We start from the raw sequence: 19,040 nt of genomic DNA on the forward strand, positions 1-19,040 counted from the left end.
CCGACCTCTACCAATCTGAAATAAAAGTAGCGTGTGCATAAAATTTAAAGTCCTCTGACATCAGCTGACCCTCTTAAAGACAAAAGTATAAGCCTGGTTGAACTGAAAAGTACTCAACAGCATCCTTCAGTCTATTTTGATTCTGCTTAATAATTCAACAATATGTTTTTATCATACCCTGTGTAGTATAAATCATATTGACCTGTATCTGGAAAAGAATCATGTCCACATTGCAGGAACTCACAGTTTCCTTCCCGCCCCCCCCCCAAGTCAGGGATAGTTTTCTTCCTATAAGTAATGGGTTCAGAACAGGAATGATATGAAGCTGGTGCGGGGCTGATGTGATGACCGTCCTCACACCATGTGCGATGCTGACCTGTTTACACTGCCAAGCCTCTTTCCTATCAGTCAGCTTCTCTTTGTTTGGGTTAGATGTTGTGCGGTGAAAGACTGCCCTCCAATTACCTGAGCGGGTCAATTGTAATTTTTCTCTCAAGAATAACAACATAGTCCCTGCAACTCTTCTTTGCCACCCCAACATAATCAAACAGACTCACACTAGGATCTGTCACATATCTGGAAACTTAGTACAAGAAATAGAACTCAAAGACAACATCTGACAAATATAGGTCTATATCTAGATATACGTGTGCATATATATACACATACATAATATGTATACAAATACATTTAAATCCTTGGAAAAAAAAATTGCAAATGCAGCTGACATAAACAATCACGTTATAGACACTACTATCTCCAAATGTCTGTCTTCAAATTCCAAAGAAAAGTGGATTCTTTCAAACGTGCAGAAAGGATCCTGGAAATCTTTTCTATTCGTAGCCCTATCTTTTTTTGTTATTTCTGTTGCAAATAATAGTGAAAAGAAATTCAAATATTGTGCTACTTAAAACTGTATGAATTAATGAGATCATTAACATAATAGCATCAGTGATCATAAAAGGTAATAAAAACTATGTTTCATTCAGCATTATCCATGGAAATTTTAGGGCAGATTCAGTGAATGTTTCACAGGGAGCTGTAAACTTTATCTTCTTCTGCCAGCCTGGATAGCAGTTGCAAGAAAAGGATATTAATGCCTGGGGTTTAATCAAAAGTGGGCGCAGTATCCTAATTTCTGCCACGAAGCAGTAGTTCACCATCACTACCAGCAACAGCTACAAAAATCACCCATTTAATCAATTTATTTCCTAGTCACCCTGCTTATACTACCTTCTACCAGGGAAATAATTTTGGGGCATGTGATGGTTTCTTCCCTGCCACTTTCTTCCATACAGACGGAGATTTGTCTAAAGACTTCTCTGTCTGAGCTCTTGGCCAAATAGCTTTTTCTGACATAATCAGTTGCTTGTTCAAAGGGTACTTCTAGCCTTTGCATCTTGCTCATTCGCTCAAGTTCAAAGATGAGAAGACAGAAGCCTTGTCAAGGACCTTAGCATTTTTTTTTTATATGCTCGCAGTCATAATGGACATAGTTCATTGTCTAGTATTATCTGGGTATTTCTGTCTCTGATGGTGCAGATTTAGGATTTTGATAGTGCTCCTTTTCATTTTGTTTTTTTTTCCCCTTGTGGTAAAGCATTGCTTATCAGGCACTTGGTCTCTTATAAAAATGGTTTTTAAACAGCTGATAATTTAGTATGGCCTGATTTATATTCACACAGATCTGTAAGCATTCATAGAAATATGTCAAGAATTGACTTACTTCGATTTTACCTTCCTGACTTACTGATGAGCTTTTGTCTTAATGACGGTTAAGGAAATGAGGAGAAAAAAAAAAAAGAAAAAAAAAGAAAAAAGGAAAAAGAAAAAAGGAAAAAGAAAAAAGAAAAAAGGAAAAAAAGAAAAAAGTGGTGGTACTTACAGCCTAAGCCAATAGCAGTAAACTTTTCCAGTATACCTCTGTTTCTCACATGAAACCATCAACAAGCAGTGGACAGATGAGAAGTTTCAATTGTTATTGAGTTGGCTATAATTCAATACCCCTAAAAATGAAAGGCTAGACAGTCTATCCAATCTCCTGTGTCATCTATGATATATTTAAATTCCTAAAATGCTGTACCACTTCAGCATAAGATTAAACTGAAAAAAAAAAGATTAGTTTATTTTCTGATATTCCTGTAAGATTATATAAAAAGATTCCACCTCCCATTTGACTGAATGAGTGAAAAATAAAACAAGATTCCTGTGTGTCTACTTGGTGCTGGAGAGAATCCAGAGAAGGACCACAAAGCTGGTGAAAGGTGTGGAGAGCAAGTCTTATGAGGAGCGGCTGAGGGAACTGGGGTTGTTTAGTCTGGAGAAGAAGAGGCTCAGGGGAGACCTTATCGCTAGAACTACCTGAAAGGAGGTTGCAATGAGGTTGGGGTCGATATCTTCTCCCATGTAACAAATGACAGGACAAGAGGAAATGGCCTCAGGTTGCTCCAACGGAGGTTTAGGTTGGATATTAGAAAAATTTCTTTGCACAGAGGGTTGTGAAGCACTGGAACAGGCTGCTCAGGGAGGTGGTGGAGTCCCCGTCCCTGGAAGTGTTTAAAAGCCGTGTGGATGTGGTGCTGAGGGACATGGTTTAGGGATGCTGGCAGTGCACGGCAAATGGTTGGTCTTGATGTTAAAGATCTCTTCTAACTAGATGATTCTGAAATCCTGTGATTCTCCCTCAGATGCAGACTATCTGAAATAGTACACTCACAGATTTGCAATCATCCAGTGTGTGATACGTGAATCTAACCTATGGATCATGAAAGATTTTCTACTCTGCTGTGATTAAGTTTGGCCACTCTAGCACTAATACTGTGGCTATTTCAGACACCATTCTTTCACCTACTTTTTTCATGTAGACACCACTATGCTACGGGCATACTGCTGTGTCAGTCTAGCATACAGAATGTAAGTGGAGGGGTATATAACAGCATATATCTTAACACTGGTCAGCTCAGTGAAACAGCTGAGCCACATCATGAGGACTGCTGAGCTCACTTACCCTGCTTCTCAAAGAGTAGGGACTGCACCTCTGTGGTGAAACCTCCTCCAGTGTGCATCCTAAAGCATTAGTTCTTACAAGGAAATTTCAAATATTCCTGTAGATATAAACAGTAACCAACTAAAATTTGCAGCATTGATACTGTAACAGTTCATTATATCAATGCTTGTCTTCCGGTAAAACATCCTCTTGCATGGCAAGGGATGCAGAACAGAATTAGTTTAAATGATACCGTGCAATAGAGAGACTTGGCCTTCGCCTTGTTTCAGAGCTCTCTAGCAGCAGTTCTGCTCACTGATGCTAGACCTGGGATCTCAAAGAAATTTCCTTACACGAAACACACTCAGGAAGCGTGGTCACTACTTTGGAAAGCAGTTCATTGTTAGTGAACATTTTGTCTGGAACTAAGCAAGCAAGGAGAGAATAAATCACAGCTGGACACTTGCCTCAGGGAACCGCAGAAAAACAGAAAACAAGCACAGATAATTTTGCCTAATATTAGGTACAAATATCAATATATTTATATATTTATACACCAATGTGCCAACATTAGAATACATTTTACTTTGTTCTTAACTCTCTTTTCTCTTCAGTACTAAATGTTATTAGGATTTTATATGGCAGTGTCACAGTAAATGAAAAGTGTGTCAGCAAATGGACTCTCTTCTGAGCACACAGGACTGTGGCTTTCCTTCAGGCGTTCAGTACAATTTTACATTAAGTGTCTTGCATATACCGTTAAACTTGTACAAATACAGTATATCGGATGGAATGGTTAAGAGTCAGATGCAATAAGAAATCAGTACTTAATGTTTGTATAGATTTCAAGCTCTAGTTAGAAAAATGAAAAACTGTTCGTCGTATGAGGGCCCTATAGTTTACCTGAAGGACTGCAACACGCAAGTGGCACTTGTTTTGTCCAAGACGGATAAAACCAAGGCTGCTGGAATACAAAGAGAAATCTTAAACAGCAACCAGCAGTGTGTAGTTTGCATTAAATAAAGCTAATAAACGGCAAAAAATGTGTAAGCATATTCACTATCCAGCTTAAGATGTTTCTGTGTACATAAACCACATACTTGGAGCTAAATTTTACATTAACATCTCGCAGATATCCATTTCAAAAATGCGTGTTTTTGAAAGCCTGCAGACGTATTTGCACATAAGTGTTGTGCAGCTGTATCATGGTTGAACTGTCAATTATATCATGTCATTGTTAGACTGTCAAGAGGTGGGGTTTTAGGCTGGGGCTGGTTTTCTTTTTTGTTTTTTTGGGGGGAGATTATGTGTGAGTTGATTATTTTAAAGGATATTATTTGTATCTGATAAATTATTCTTCTCTCAACCACAGAGTTATAGAAAATGTTCTTTTGGAATTTTTGAGTACATAATATTAATATTTCAATTTCTATCACTCAAATACAAATGTCTAGGTAAACTTTATTCTATTCAACAAATGGTTTGTTTTGCTTGCCACAGGTTAAATGTGTAAAGAAATACACTCTTCATGGCAGTTAAAAATTAAAAATTGAGAAGTATTTGAAACCCAGGATAACATTCTTCTCCTTAGTACATAGTCTGTCTTTAACATAGAGATTCATACAGTGGTCATGAAATCTTTGTGCTTATAAAAGGTGAGAAACCGTAGTCCTCTCTTTGGAGCCTCTGGTCAACAAAGTTTAAAAATAGTCTTCCTCCTGGGACATATGTTATTATCTCCCTCCAGGTCAGCTCCCTCTTCACCAGATACTCCTTGCCTGCTCGCTTTTCCGTTATACCCACCAGCTGGATCTCACTGAGCCCAACTGGGCAAATCCCATGCTGCTGCCTTCTGCTATACTCTGGAAGAGTCACCAGGCAAGCAGAAAAGGAGCCTGGGTCTTGGAGAAGCAGCAAATGCTGGTTTAGATTCAACATTCATTTCTAATGGTTAGAAGCTCTATAGAGAATAAATTTACGTTTAAATGAGTGAGATTCACAAAAGCTATAATGATGACTTTGCAGTCCTATATGATTTGGGTTTTATTCCTGATTCATTAAATATGGTGCTGTCAACAAGTCCATTTCTAAACGTAGTCGTGGGCATTTGGGTTTATTTAGTAGAAAATAACATCTATGATAGACTGTACCTATTGGATTATTCATAGTTCTTATTCTATTCTATCTACTAGCACTCCATTTTCTTCTTTTACAAAGCAACTGCATCCTAGAGATGCTAAACTGCCTTAGAGGATGATTTTCCTGTATTAGAACAGTTTCCACCGACCACAACTGATATGAAATTAACAGCTGTGTAGATGAAGATTTCCTTTTCCCTTCAGTCTTACTAAAGAATACTGCTATTTCTGAAGCATATATGTGCCCTGATTAAATATGAATGCCTTTTTATTTTTAATATTTCTCCAGAGCAATAGGGAGAACTAGATATATGTATGCATGTATACAGACACCTAATACATGCCTAAATGTCAGAAGTTTGGTATTGTAGCTATGTTTTGAAGGACACGTAACTCCAAGAGTCAGTGGCAGTTAACATCTTAGTGTACCTCCACTCTGAGAGAAGGTAACGTGTTATGGGAACACTTGAAGTGCCGCTGAATAAATTGAGAGAAAAAGAAAAAAAAATATTTTTTTAAATAATGAAAATATTTCATTCAACATATCCTTATATGAGAAAGCCTCCTTCATTTTTGTTTAAAACTAAAATTATTGAATTGCTAGAAAACTCAGAAATAAATATATTTGTTTTGTCTGGGATAAGTATCAGCTTTGAGTTTGTCATGAAAAAGGTGTTTCTGGTCTAATTCTTTGCACTTCTTTTCTCCTCCGTCATAATTATACAGCTATACAGGTAAGCAGGTGCAACCATGTGAATATATATGCCAGAAAGTTTTGGAAAGTAGCTCGATTTCCCAGTGTTCCTCACAAGAAGTGATATTGGTATCCTTATGCAGAACCTCGGTGAGGAAAAAAGACAAAAAAATATGATTACCTTACAAAATTATGCCACTATGAATATTTCCTTTTAAAGGACAATCATGGATGGTGCCATGAGATTGCTGTCAATCTTGTTCCTAGGATATAACCAGCTTCCAGCCAGAGATGAAATCAAGCTCTGCAGATTGATTCTGCTGTGTTTTTGCACTGGGGATTCTGCCATCACTCTTGCACTGGGACAGGCTCATTAAAACTCAAGGATAAAAGATGTTATCAGAGCCTTGTTATACTTCTTGGCTGCTTTGCTTGCTAACAATTAATTTCTTTATCACCAGTGGGCCTACTTGTGATAAAGTGGCTGTGTTTTCTTATTGCCATGGGAAACTTCCATAAAATACTTTGAAGAATTTACATGGGGAGGAGAAACAATTTGCTGTATTGTGGTACTCCATTCACCTATTAGAAATTAGAGGAAAAGGCATAAGAAGTGTAGTGTGTTAAGCAATATAAATATAGCACTGAAAAATCATATTTTTATTTTAATTGAAAGTTTGAATGCCACAAGAATATTTGCTGAGGAAATATTTTCCCTTTTTAATCATAAATTTTAGAAGGTGCCATTTGCTTCTGTAAATTCCCAGGACTGTTTGCTAGTACACGTAGTATGTTAAAACGTATTTAAAGAGTTTATGTTTTGCAATTATAAGTTTGTTTATACAAGAAGAAAATAAAAAAACCCTATTTTACTTTTTCCTTGAGGTACTTCGGTTACACAGGTAACAGCTACAGATGGAGATGATCCTTCTTCTGGGAATAGTGCCCGTCTGCTGTACAGTCTCGTTCAGGGGCAGCCTTATTTTTCAGTGGAGCCAAAGACAGGTACTACAAATGTTCTTATAACTTGAAAGCCTTCATAAACCAGCATCACCTGGATGCAAGTAAAAATATCTTTCTTCATTTCAACAAAAGATTGACTGAAACCACCCTACACTTCTACATCTTTGCATAGTTCCAAGATCTTAAAAAAAAAAATCCGTTCTTTCTTCCCCATAGGAAGCTGAAATTCTTTCTTTCTAGAGAATTAACACTTTATCTAGCAAATTATCTTGCTAAAGAAAAGGGTTGGATTCTGAGTGCCCCATCCAACAAATGGACCTAGGAACAATTCTGGGTTAACTCCTCCACGACCCATTATGTGACATTCCTATCTCTACATTGGAGGTACCACAGTTATATGACATCCCTACAAAATCCTGATTTCTGGGCAAGAATGATGGTTATGTATGGTAGAGGAAATATATGCTGTGTTCAGCTCCCCAGAACTCTAAATATACAGAATGGATCTGTCATACAGTGTAGATGTTGCAGTGAGCTGAGATGTTGCCATTCCCTACGGTTGGGGAAAAATGGGACTATTATATGCTATTATACTATACTTTTCATTTTTAGGGGTCATCCGTATGGCTTCCCAAATGGATAGAGAAACAAAAGATCAGTATTTGGTCATTATCCAAGCCAAAGATATGGTTGGGCAAGACGGGGCACTTTCAGCAACAGCCACTGTTACCATCAACCTCTCCGACATCAATGATAATCCTCCTAAATTTCAACACCGTGAGTATTATGGGTGCTTACAGTGGTTGAAGTCTTGAGGAAAGTTAGATCTACTGTAGCTCTGATAAGTTCACCAGTAGGTCTTTTCAGAATGGGTCTGTGCTTTGATTTCAGCATACAAATTTAAACAAAAATTAAAAAATATCCCCCACAAAAGCTCGAAAATAAAGGAGAAAAGAAACCTTTCTTTACAGAAGGCCTCAGGCCTTCTGGTTTTACCACTCGGCTTTGGAGAAAAACGACTTACTAAACTGCTTTTCCAAATAGTTTACTCTACCTCAGCCTAAAATCTGGGCAATGGGATATTTTCATTCATCTTTTTTCTTTTCATTCTTTGCTGGCAGACACTGTAAAGTTTTTGGCAAATGTTGCGACCTTCTCTGTCCAGGATGTTTCTAGCAGACCTGGGACCTGCTACTGGGTTATCAGGAAGAACTAGTAAACTGCAGTTGGGAAGTGCTGCCCTCCACTGTTTTTTGACCCTGTTGGTTCTCCTTAGCTCTTTATTTACTGCTGAAGTGACAATGAAAGAGAGAAGGACTCACAAGTGGAAAGGTTGTCATGCCTTGCCCCCAGGATCTATCCTTTGCTGGATTAGGTGTATTGTTCTAAAAAAAGCTGGAGGTTTTCCCCAAATTTCTGAGAGCCCCAGGCCATCATAGCTACAGCAGCTATTAACCATGGCAGATGATTAAACTGTGCCAGTATTTGTTCCTTTAGGACTCTACTACATGAGTGTCTCTGAAGAGGCTCCTGTGGGCACCACTGTAGGCAAAGTCTTTGCAGAAGACAGCGACATAGGGGAGAATGCAGCCATGAACTATTCCATTGAAGGAGATAGCTCGGATGTTTTTGACATTATTACAGACAATGAGACTCAAGAAGGAATCATCTTATTAAGAAAGGTGAGAAGTTAGAAACTGTCTAAAAAATCTCTAAATACTGGAAAGAACTTCCTCAGGCAAGTAGGATATTTTAAAAAGGCTTATTGCCTTAATTCTCCTGTTTTTTCTTTCTTCAGGCTTTGTGATTGAATGGGGATACCAGGGACGTAAAAAGAAACATGCTTTCCTTTCTGTTTACTCCTTTCTTCAGGCTTTGTGACTGAATGGGGATGTCAGGGACATAAAAAGAAACATGCTTTCCTTTCTGTTTACTTTTTTTTTGGCTGATTCCCATTGCTGCTGAATACAATAGTGGCAGTCAAAATATCTTCATGCTATTCCTAGCTGTGCAGCACGGTGTATCCTGTTGTGAGAAAATGTTCTGTCTCTTCCGAGCATAATCTGTAAAATCTTTGTCAACAAATCGTGCACAATATTTCCTCGCTTTCAACACCTCCTGTTAAGCTTAACTGAAGCCAGGACGTGTTACGGTATTAGATATACAGTGGAGTTTCTCTTATGACACAGCTTTGAAAAGACATGGAATATACTAAAAATATACCACTTTATGAATTAAGATATTTCAGAGGGTTTGATACTGTGTGATTTATTTTGGAATCACATAGGAAGACCTCTGGGTCATCCAGGTCGTCATCTGAAATAATGAGAGTTTGACAGTCTAGTGAAATCCAGGACCCTGAAGAACCAAGTGCTCTCAATTTGGCATTTGTTTGGTTTGTTGTTTTTTTTTTTCTGTTTGCATTTATTACAGTTCAGGAAGGTATTTATTTAGTAGTTCTTTTTTACAGAAGTTAATGACTACCTGAAATAGAAATATAACTATGTGTTTATTAAATATTCATTGTTCTTTTCTGGAGTTTATTTCCTTTAGAGACTAAATTTTAACACAGTCACCTTAACACCTACAGATTAACTGATTTGTGTTTTTTATGTGTTAGTAAAGAACAGTATTGGCTAAGGTTACACCTATGTTGGAAACACAAGCACTAGAAGAAGTTGTTTCTTTTAGGGCTGACATTCTACAGGAGGACTTCTTTCACAGCGTTGTTTAACTGTGTTTTTTTTTTCTGTTTGGATTTATTACTGTTCAGGAAGGTATTTATTTAGTAGATCTTTTTTACAGAAGTTAATGACTACCTGAAATAGAAATATAACTATGTGTTTATTAAATATTCATTGTTCTTTTCTGGAGTTTATTTCCTTTAGAGACTAAATTTTAACACAGTCACCTTAACACCTACAGATTAACTGATTTGTGTTTTTTATGTGTTAGTAAAGAACAGTATTGGCTAAGGTTACACCTATGTTGGAAACACAAGCACTAGAAGAAGTTGTTTCTTTTAGGGCTGACATTCTACAGGAGGACTTCTTTCACAGCGTTGTTTAACTGTTTAACATTCAAGCCAGCCTTCATACAAAAGCAAGCAATGTCATAGCACGGTTTAATTTTAAAGTGTTTTTAACATAAAAAAGATATCTTAGTACTAACTACTTCTGAAACCTTCCCAAAAGAAGGGTAGCATTATTTTGTTTTTAATCATACACCACTTACTGAGCTCTATTTAATTCAGATGTGAAGAATAAATATTTCACATCTATCTTTTAACAGAGAGTGGATTACGAGAGCCAGAGGAGATACAGTATTCGAGCAAAAGTTGTAAACAGGTACATTGATGAAGATGTACTGAAAGAAGAACCATTTGAAGACAAAACCATTGTCAAAATCAATGTGGAAGATGCTGATGAACCTCCAGTTTTCACCTCGGAGAACTATGTGATGGAGATTGCTGAAGGGGCTGTGAGTGGCTCACTGGTGGGCACTGTAACTGCCAGAGATCCAGACAAAGATGACTGCCCAGTCAGGTACCATACTGAAATGTTGAACAGGTCTCAAATATAGTTGTAGTTGGGATTTTCAAAGGCTATTTCTGTTCCTCACCTTGGCTTGTGGTTACGACTAATCACGCTCCCCCTGTGACAGCCTAAGTTTAACCCTGGTAGGTCTGCATAGTTGCTCGCTCACTCCCCCACTCATCGGGATGTATGAGAGAAGCACAAGAGTAAAAGTAAGAAAACTCATGGGTTGTGATAAAAACTCTTTAATAATAATAAAAAAGAAAAAACAAAGAGAACAACAACAACCACAAAAAGAAAACCAAAAAACGAACAACAACAAATCCCCAAGAAAAAAAAGTCATGTAAAAAACCCCCCAAAAATTGCTCATCACCAGTGGCCTGATACTCAGCCAGTCCCTGAACAACAGCAGACCCTCCCAGCTTTATTACTGACCTTGACGTCATATGGTCTGGAATATCCCTGTGGTCAGTTGGGGTCATCTGTCCCAGCTGTGTCCCCTCCCAGCTTCTCATGCACCCCCAGCCCACTTGCTGGTGGGGTGGTGTGAGGAGAAGAAAAGGCCTTGACTCCATGTGAGCAATAACTGCTCGGTGATAACGAAAACAGCCCTGTGCTATCAAGTGTTTTTTATCACAAATGCAAGGCGTAGCCTCAAACAAGCTGCTATGAAGAAAATTAACTCTGTCTCCGTCAAAACCAACACAGTAGGTTAAATCCAGACCCAAAAATCTAAATAAATGAGCTTTGGATTTGCATCTTTGCAATCATTTTGGGATAGGGTAATATTTTAAACAGAAACTCCCAGCTGTGTCCCCTCCCAGCTTCTCATGCACCCCCAGCCCACTTGCTGGTGGGGTGGTGTGAGGAGAAGAAAAGGCCTTGACTCCATGTGAGCAATAACTGCTCGGTGATAACGAAAACAGCCCTGTGCTATCAAGTGTTTTTTATCACAAATGCAAGGCGTAGCCTCAAACAAGCTGCTATGAAGAAAATTAACTCTGTCTCCGTCAAAACCAACACAGTAGGTTAAATCCAGACCCAAAAATCTAAATAAATGAGCTTTGGATTTGCATCTTTGCAATCATTTTGGGATAGGGTAATATTTTAAACAGAAACTGTGTACCAGCAGAGCTGGGGTACCACAGCCAAACCTCTAAGTGCCTGGAGGTGTTCCAGTCTGTTCCCAACATCTTTTGGTGATATGGAGAGATGGACTCATTGCTGGAGGGGACACAGAGCAGCTCTACCAGCATCTGCTCAGCTCAGCATGATGGAAAATTGACCAATTCCCCACATCTACCACAACTGCCCACAGAGAAGTTATATTAAAAGAGTCCCCAAGGTTTTTAATTTTGCAAAATAATTTTGCTGTCTCTTAAGGGCAAAACCAGGTAATTAATCATTAACATGGGGTTTATAATTAAAGTAGCTTCTTGAGTTACTTGATGTCACTGTGTACCACGCAGTTTAGACAAGCTAGGGTACAGGGACGAGTGGATGGGCACAATTTAATTTATGGTGTGTAGATTCCTTAAAGCAGAAATACATATTTATGTTTGTATATATGTATATGCATTGCTACCTACAGTTACGACTTCAGATGTTTAGTCAATGCAAGGCCATATGTTATGATTTTACATTCATTTACCATTATATAGTAAGATAGTCACAGGTTAAATTAAATAAGAATAAATAAAAATATACATTTTTTTTTTCCCCGCAAAAAATATCTTGTTTTAAGGCTTATTTAGACAAAATCTCCTGTCAAACATGTAAAGATAATGCCTAGCTATGACTTCTAAGTTTGAAATATTTTTGATGGGACTTGCTACAAAGTGAATATGTCTGCATAGTCCCAAAACAGTGACACACATATTGCACCACTGCGTTTTTTAAAAATAGGGTATGTCACTTCTAATGTAAAGACACGTTTATTGGGCTAAGTGCCATGCATATGAATCTAATTTTGAAACCATTGCTCTCATAAATGACAGCAGTTGATTATAATATAGAAAACCAGCCGTGTTGCTTTCTGTACCCCAGTTTTCAAAGTCAAAAAAGACATGTGACAAAACCTCGCCACATCAATAATCCAAAAATGACTAAAAATATTCAATATAGATTTTCTGAAAGTTATCAAGAATCAGATTACCAAAAAAAACCCCAAACAAAACAAAACACCAAGGTCAGACAACCCTAAACGAGCTTTGGATGCAGAAGATGAGGAATACTCACATATACATAAAAAAGGAAACAGAATAGTAAATCCCTAAAATAGAGGTTTATAAATGTCAAATCTTTGGCTCAGATGAAAAGACCTTTCACTGCCTGTGTTCTGCTGATTCCTTGAGTTATCCTCAGCGAGATAAATCAGCGAGAGCTGATTTTCAAAACAGACAAAGCGTAACTATAAATAACAGGTTAGAGAGTCATCCAACTGCTGGCACACAATCTGAGCTGGAGTCCTCAGTGCCAACACGAGACAGAAAGACTTTGTCAAGCACAATTAAAGGTAGAATAAAATACCTGTGGGGATGCAAAAATGGAATGGTAAGAACCTTTCCATTCTTCAAACAGGTTTTGTTTCCTTGAAGTAGACTCTACTAGAAACTGTGACATACAGCCTTTTTTTATATATATATATGTAATGAAAAGTATTAGTAAATATCCTTTCTGTTTGAACCAATATTTTTGGTGTCTTTTGCAGTCATCTCTGGCCTGTGACCAGTGGTTAGACTTTAACAAATTGAATGGTATGTATGTATGTACGTGCGCACATGCATGTCCACACATGGACATAGCATCCAGAGCCTTTCCAGTGAAGACGCAGGAACTCTGGACTTGTTTGCCATCATCTCCTGCGTTAGGATTTTGAACCCTGCCTAGGTGTCACCTCATTACAGATGGTTGTCTGTCTTTCTTCATAACGCCCATTCCCTCGCCATCAGAGCATGTCAGCAATGACAAAATAGATTTGCCATTATACCTCCACTTAATTGTTAGTGTTACTCATTTCATAAGTGGCACTTTTGCTGTTTCTTTTCAACGCAGTCATTCACCTGCTGTGAGCCTGACTTAGAAGTTAGAATGAATAATGCATTTCAGATTCAGTTCACATTAATATAGATCTGAGACGTATTTAGTTTTATAAAAAGAAGAGCTTTGATCTTGGCAGCAGTGAATTTTAAATGTTTATAAGTGTACATTTTTCATGATTGCCATGAGTCGTGGCAGCACACATTTGTATGTATATATGCACAGCTCCGTTTCCTCAGCTGACAATAGCTTTCTATGTCCTTGCCTCCGATGGAACATTTCAGTACTAGGGAATCTCTTTACTTTTTCTGGTGCAGGTACTCTATTGTCCACGGCATGCGTTTAAAGAGATTGTTCAGCATCAATGAACACAATGGAACAATCGTTACAACTGAACCTCTGGACCGAGAGATAGCTTCTTGGCACAACATCACTGTTACAGCCACCGAAACAAGTGAGTAAGAAATTTAAGCACCACTGTGTTTTATATACTGTGAACTGTAATTATCCCCTGAATATGCCTTCTTTTAAGGGGAGAATACATGCTTCTTTCTCATTAGATTACTGGTGCTTGCTACATTAAGGAGCATTATTAAAATGATTAGTTAAATAGAAGCAGAATTTATTTGAGCTTCAAGGTTCTGTGCTCTTTCATAAAAGATGACCTTATAAAAAAAAAAAAAGGAAATTGTAATAGGATCGAGACTGTAACGCTTTCAAGTTACGCCAAAGCATATGACTTGCTTCTGCAGTACACGATCTTATGTTAAATTAGAGCCTGCTTAATTTCACACCAGATTTTTGACTGGTGTGAAATTAGCCGGGGTCTAATTTAACACCAGTCAGAAACCTGTGGCTCATTAATTGTGAATATAAGGCTTAAATCAGCTAGACTTCTCTTCAGTGACAATTAAATCTGCGGAGCTTCCTTTCTACAGATTTTACCTGTCAGTTTGGTTTGAAAGTCAAATGCAAATTGCCTCAGTTTGTGCATTTGGTGATCTGGTTGGTCTAACTCTGGGACAACACTCTACAAAATTAACAGCTACTGATTTATAATGCAGTTTAAAAAGATTACTGGGGTATTTTTTAAAAGTTAATGACATCCATCCTCAGGAAGGAGAAAAAAATGTAGGAAACTACAGTGTAATCAATAAATCCAACAGGTTTTGCCAAATACTTTTTGCATGTTTGCTTTTATAATTTTGAATCACTGAAATGCTGTTTATTGCTAAGACAACTTTAAGCACGTATTCATAAATAGCACAGTTCTCAAAAGGGACCATTGCCTGTATATATGTAGAATATTCCTGCTACATTAATATAGGATAGTCAGTAGCTGTTTTCATTGAAGTCTTTATTTTGCATTTGAGAATTGATAGTATTTTCTTCCTTTTCAGCTTCTCCTTCAGTTTTTCAGCATAAACGTATTTTACTTCTCATGGTGTTGGGCAGCTGGCAGGTGTTGGTAAAATTGATCTCTGGCATAGTTTTGTCATGTCTTGAATAGCGCTGTGGAAACACAGCAGGATGACTTTGGTCTGGACTTTTCTGTTTAGTTAAACAGTAAAATAGGAAAGAACCAAATGTTACAAATGAATAAGCGTCTCCTGGAGCAAAAGAATGTGAGTCTTTCACAGTAATGAAAGCTATTGTAGAGAAATCGAGCCCTCATTATCTTCATATTCTTTATTTCTTTAATGATGGTGAGGTCACTGTCTATAACACTGTATTCAAAAGCATTGAAGTTAGGTCACCTTGGCCTGGGCATACCTGAAATTATTTGTGTTATGAAGTAGTAGCATTTTATTCCTTGAAATATAGTCAGAACATACACTGTGTGTATGAGACATTCGGTGGATGACCTCATGGGCTCGCTGAAGCCAAATCAAAATGCCATCCGCTCAAGATATGCATTACAGCTGACACAGATACTGAAACTGCATTACAACAGCAGCCTCCCAGGAGGCCTACTGAGGTCCTGGCATTCGGAAAGGACACAAGCCTTTTGCCTCCATTGCCGTGACAGAGATCAGAGATTAGCAAGAGGAGCTTGTCTCTGTTATTACAGACTGCTGGTGTGGATCATCCTATCCTCATGTGGTTAAGATAGCAAGTTTTAAAGGTATCCAGAAGTAATCTAATTCATTGGACCTTAAACAAAAGCGGTTGGAACCTGCAGCCTGTTGAGCCTTATTCCACTTTATGCCTGAGCTGGCTCTATCTAGCTCAAGAGATCAGTGTTCACTTGGTTGTAATCAGCTTCCATCTAGTGCTGAAGCATAAACCACAGCGTTTTAACCGTGTACGAGTGCAAGAAATCCTTAAGTCATCAGCTTTACTTCACACTGATTTACAGAGTCACATGAAGATTGACTGATAATTGATTAATTTAGAACAGGAATATCTGCTTCAACCTTCTCTCTATTGAGCTACAGCTGACCAACAAAAATTCCCAACAATAGCATGAGCTAATTTGGATCCCCATATTTCTACACGCCCACTGGAAAAGGGCACTGTCAGACACAAGCAAACTTACCCACAAGAGACAAGTCATTTTCCCACTGTGTCTTGCAGATGCCCTTTCATAGTGGGTTCCAGACCTACTACAACACTACAGAACTTCCAGCTTTGTGAAATTTTCAGTCATGGATCATATCATTAATTGAATAATTAACTATCACATCGCTTTGGTCATATGTATTTTTGTTGACAGGTTAACAACTTTTCAGATTAGTTTGTTATAAAAAAATTAATTAGTGTGCATTTCATTTAGGAAGTAATTTGCTTTACCTTAAATTATATCAACAACTATTATTTTTATTTTTGTTATTGTTGTTATTTTTATTAATAGTAGTAGTAGTACTAGTACAGTTTCCTTTTACTGGCTGATGATAATGTCAAGCTTTCTTCAATCCCTGCAAGTACTCAGTTCCACTTTGCAGAGATGGCCATTGTTTCTCTTTCCAAAAATAGGCAGGACTACTACCAAAAATAAAGGAGAAAAGAAGGGTTATTTGGTGAAAGAAAACAGATGCGAATGGCAGCTCTAGGCTTAAAGGTGCTATCCAAATGTTTGAGCCAGTAAAGAGTAAGCTTTAAGGTCAACATAGGATCTACAGATGTTAAGAACAAGCAAGTTATGAATAGGCCAAGGTAGCTGGGTCCTTCCCATGCCATGTAACCAGCCAAAGCCACCAAAACAATTCCTTGCTTCCTAGAAGTTTTCCTTTCAACGCCAATCCTGCCAAATCTCTGCCCTACACATCCAATTCTGACTTAAGTTAGAGAGGTTAAGTAAGACCTACACTGTCAGTATTGTTTCTAAAAAGGATGCGTGATACTTTTAGTGTTTATTTGAAAAATCAGCGACTCTCTGATTATCTGTAGTATTATTATGGATGTTGGGATTCAACAACAGAAACGTCATCCCACAAAGAAGTATTTTGAGATGACTCTGACAGATCATAAGCTTTGGTGAATTAGTAAGGCTATAAAGTCACAGAAGGAATAGCAATGTGAAACTGCCGCTTATCTATCCCTTTCTCTGTGGTAGTTGCTTTTGCTACCATTTCCTTTCGCAAAGGACTCAAAGCTATCAGCACAGATTCCATAAGATCCAAGAAAACAAATGTTTCCTCCAAGCAACTAGTGAATTATACATTAAAAAAGCACTGTAAGAACCAACCAAACCTGAACAGGTTTAACTTAGACAGAAAGGAGTATTTTCGTTTTTCTCGTAAAGGTATATTGGGTTAATTTAAGAAAATGCCTTAAGTACTTCTGAACAGGTCAGAAGCAGTGACAATAGCACCCATCATGAGGCATATTTTAACTATAATGAGAATTCTTGTGAGTGACATACTTCTGGTTTAGATCGAGCAGATTGAGATATTGATAGATATTTAGATTCCTGGAATGTCTACTATTATTTTATTCACTGGAAAAATGTCTTTATTACGGTCCTTACCAAGAACACATCCAAGTCAACATGAATGTTAATGTTGCAGTGCAACTTCTTGCCTACTAGAGAAATAAATTACATTGTGGGGAAGGCAGACATTTCTCAGAGCTATATGATGTTCTGATAGGCAAAGGACTTCCAAGAGGTATTCAGTATAGAGGCAGAGAATCACTTAATAATATAGGTTAGAAAAGACCTTTAAGGTCATCGAGTCTAACCATTAACCCATGATTGCCAAATCACCACTAAACCAGTGACACACCCACAACTATGTGTCTTTTAAATACTTCCAGGGGTAGTGACTCCACCATTTCATTGGGTAACGTGTCCCTATGCTTGACAACTCTTTCAGTGAAGAAATTTTTCCTGATATTCAGTCTAACCCACCCTCATGCAGCTTGAGACCACTTCCTCTAGTCCTATGACTTGTCACTTGGGAGAATAAAGACCTCCACCTTGCTCCTTTCAGCTAGTTGTAGAGGGAGATATGTTGTCCCCTGAGCCTCCTTTTCTCCAGGCTAAACAACCCCTGTTCCCTCAACTGCTCCTCAACTCACTTGTGCTCCAGACCCCTCACCAGCTTCGTTGCCCTTCTCTGGACCCACTCCAGCACCTCAATGTCCTTCCTGTAGTGAGGGGCCAAAACAACACAGTATTTGAGGAGCAGCCTCACCAGTGCCCAGTACAGAGGGACAATCCCTTCCCCACTCCTGCTGTTCACTCTATTGTTGATACAAGCCATGAGTGATGCTGTTGGCCTTCTTGGGCACCTGGGCACACTGCTGGTTCACATTTGCTAGTGAAAACACACATACCATGCACACCTAGTTTGGGGAACACACAGACACTCATTCCCTGAGGCCCCTACTCCCTCCAGCAGCTGGGACGATGGGCCAGGGACACCCACCCCTGTCTGACACTAGTAGCGGGTAGCTGGTCCCTGCAGCACATGTGCGTATGCAATGATAGAGTGAGATTATGCAGAGAGATAGCTAATAAAAGATTTATTAAGAAGATATAAAATGATAGAACTCATTGGTTGTGAGGTACAGAGCTCAGCCGCTCATACTGACTAGCCCCACTATCCACTTGACTGACTCCTTTTATAACCCGTTCTGTCTGTCCCCTCCTTGTTCCTACCTGCACATTCCCCGTGGGTCCATACAGCTCCGCTGATCCCTGCACCCCTTTGGGTCTGAGGTCCCTCTGGTTTACAGTCCTATCTGTTGCAAGATCAGGGTTGATCTACCTGAAATTGTTGCCCTGTGGGTTCTCTACAGCCCATCAATTTATTTCCTGTCCTGTCTCCATATTTGCTTTGTCAGATCTGTGTCAGTATAATTTGTTTGTTTTCCCCTTTTCCTGCCTTGGTTTCCCAACTGACAAGGTCCCTGATCTGATAACCTCACAGGAATGAACTTTCAGACCCTTTCATGTGCCCCCCATCAATTAGTGTGTCTGGCGAGGTTTGGTTCCCATCACTCTCTTCCTTATCATTTGTCCCTCAGGTTTGTGTCTTGTTTATGGCTTCCTCCTTTTCTTATTAACTCTTGTTGCATTGAATAAGGTCCTTGACCAAATACCCTCAGAGGAGCAGACACCTTCCTTCCACATACCCTTACACCTGACTAGTACAGTAAATTGTTCTGCATGAACAAAACTTCATTTAATTTCTCCATATCAGTCTTTAGTTGTTGCATTTAAATCAATTTCTGAAAG

General features: G+C 38.5%; 1 protein-coding gene across 1 annotated transcript in view; it reads left to right on the forward strand.

The window, feature by feature from the left end:
- CDH19 (cadherin 19, type 2) overlaps positions 1-19,040 on the forward strand; it is a 38,721-nt gene that overhangs the window by 4,376 nt on the left and 15,305 nt on the right. The window contains exons 3-7 of the mRNA XM_010131411.1: positions 6,704-6,823; positions 7,394-7,558; positions 8,279-8,463; positions 10,073-10,326; positions 13,675-13,811. Of these exons, the coding sequence (XP_010129713.1) occupies positions 6,704-6,823; positions 7,394-7,558; positions 8,279-8,463; positions 10,073-10,326; positions 13,675-13,811 (861 nt within the window). The remainder of the gene's footprint in view (positions 1-6,703; positions 6,824-7,393; positions 7,559-8,278; positions 8,464-10,072; positions 10,327-13,674; positions 13,812-19,040) is intronic.

The sequence above is a fragment of the Buceros rhinoceros genome, unplaced genomic scaffold (assembly GCF_000710305.1).
Source record: "Buceros rhinoceros silvestris isolate BGI_N320 unplaced genomic scaffold, ASM71030v1 scaffold3742, whole genome shotgun sequence".
NCBI classification, from domain to species: domain Eukaryota; kingdom Metazoa; phylum Chordata; class Aves; order Bucerotiformes; family Bucerotidae; genus Buceros; species Buceros rhinoceros.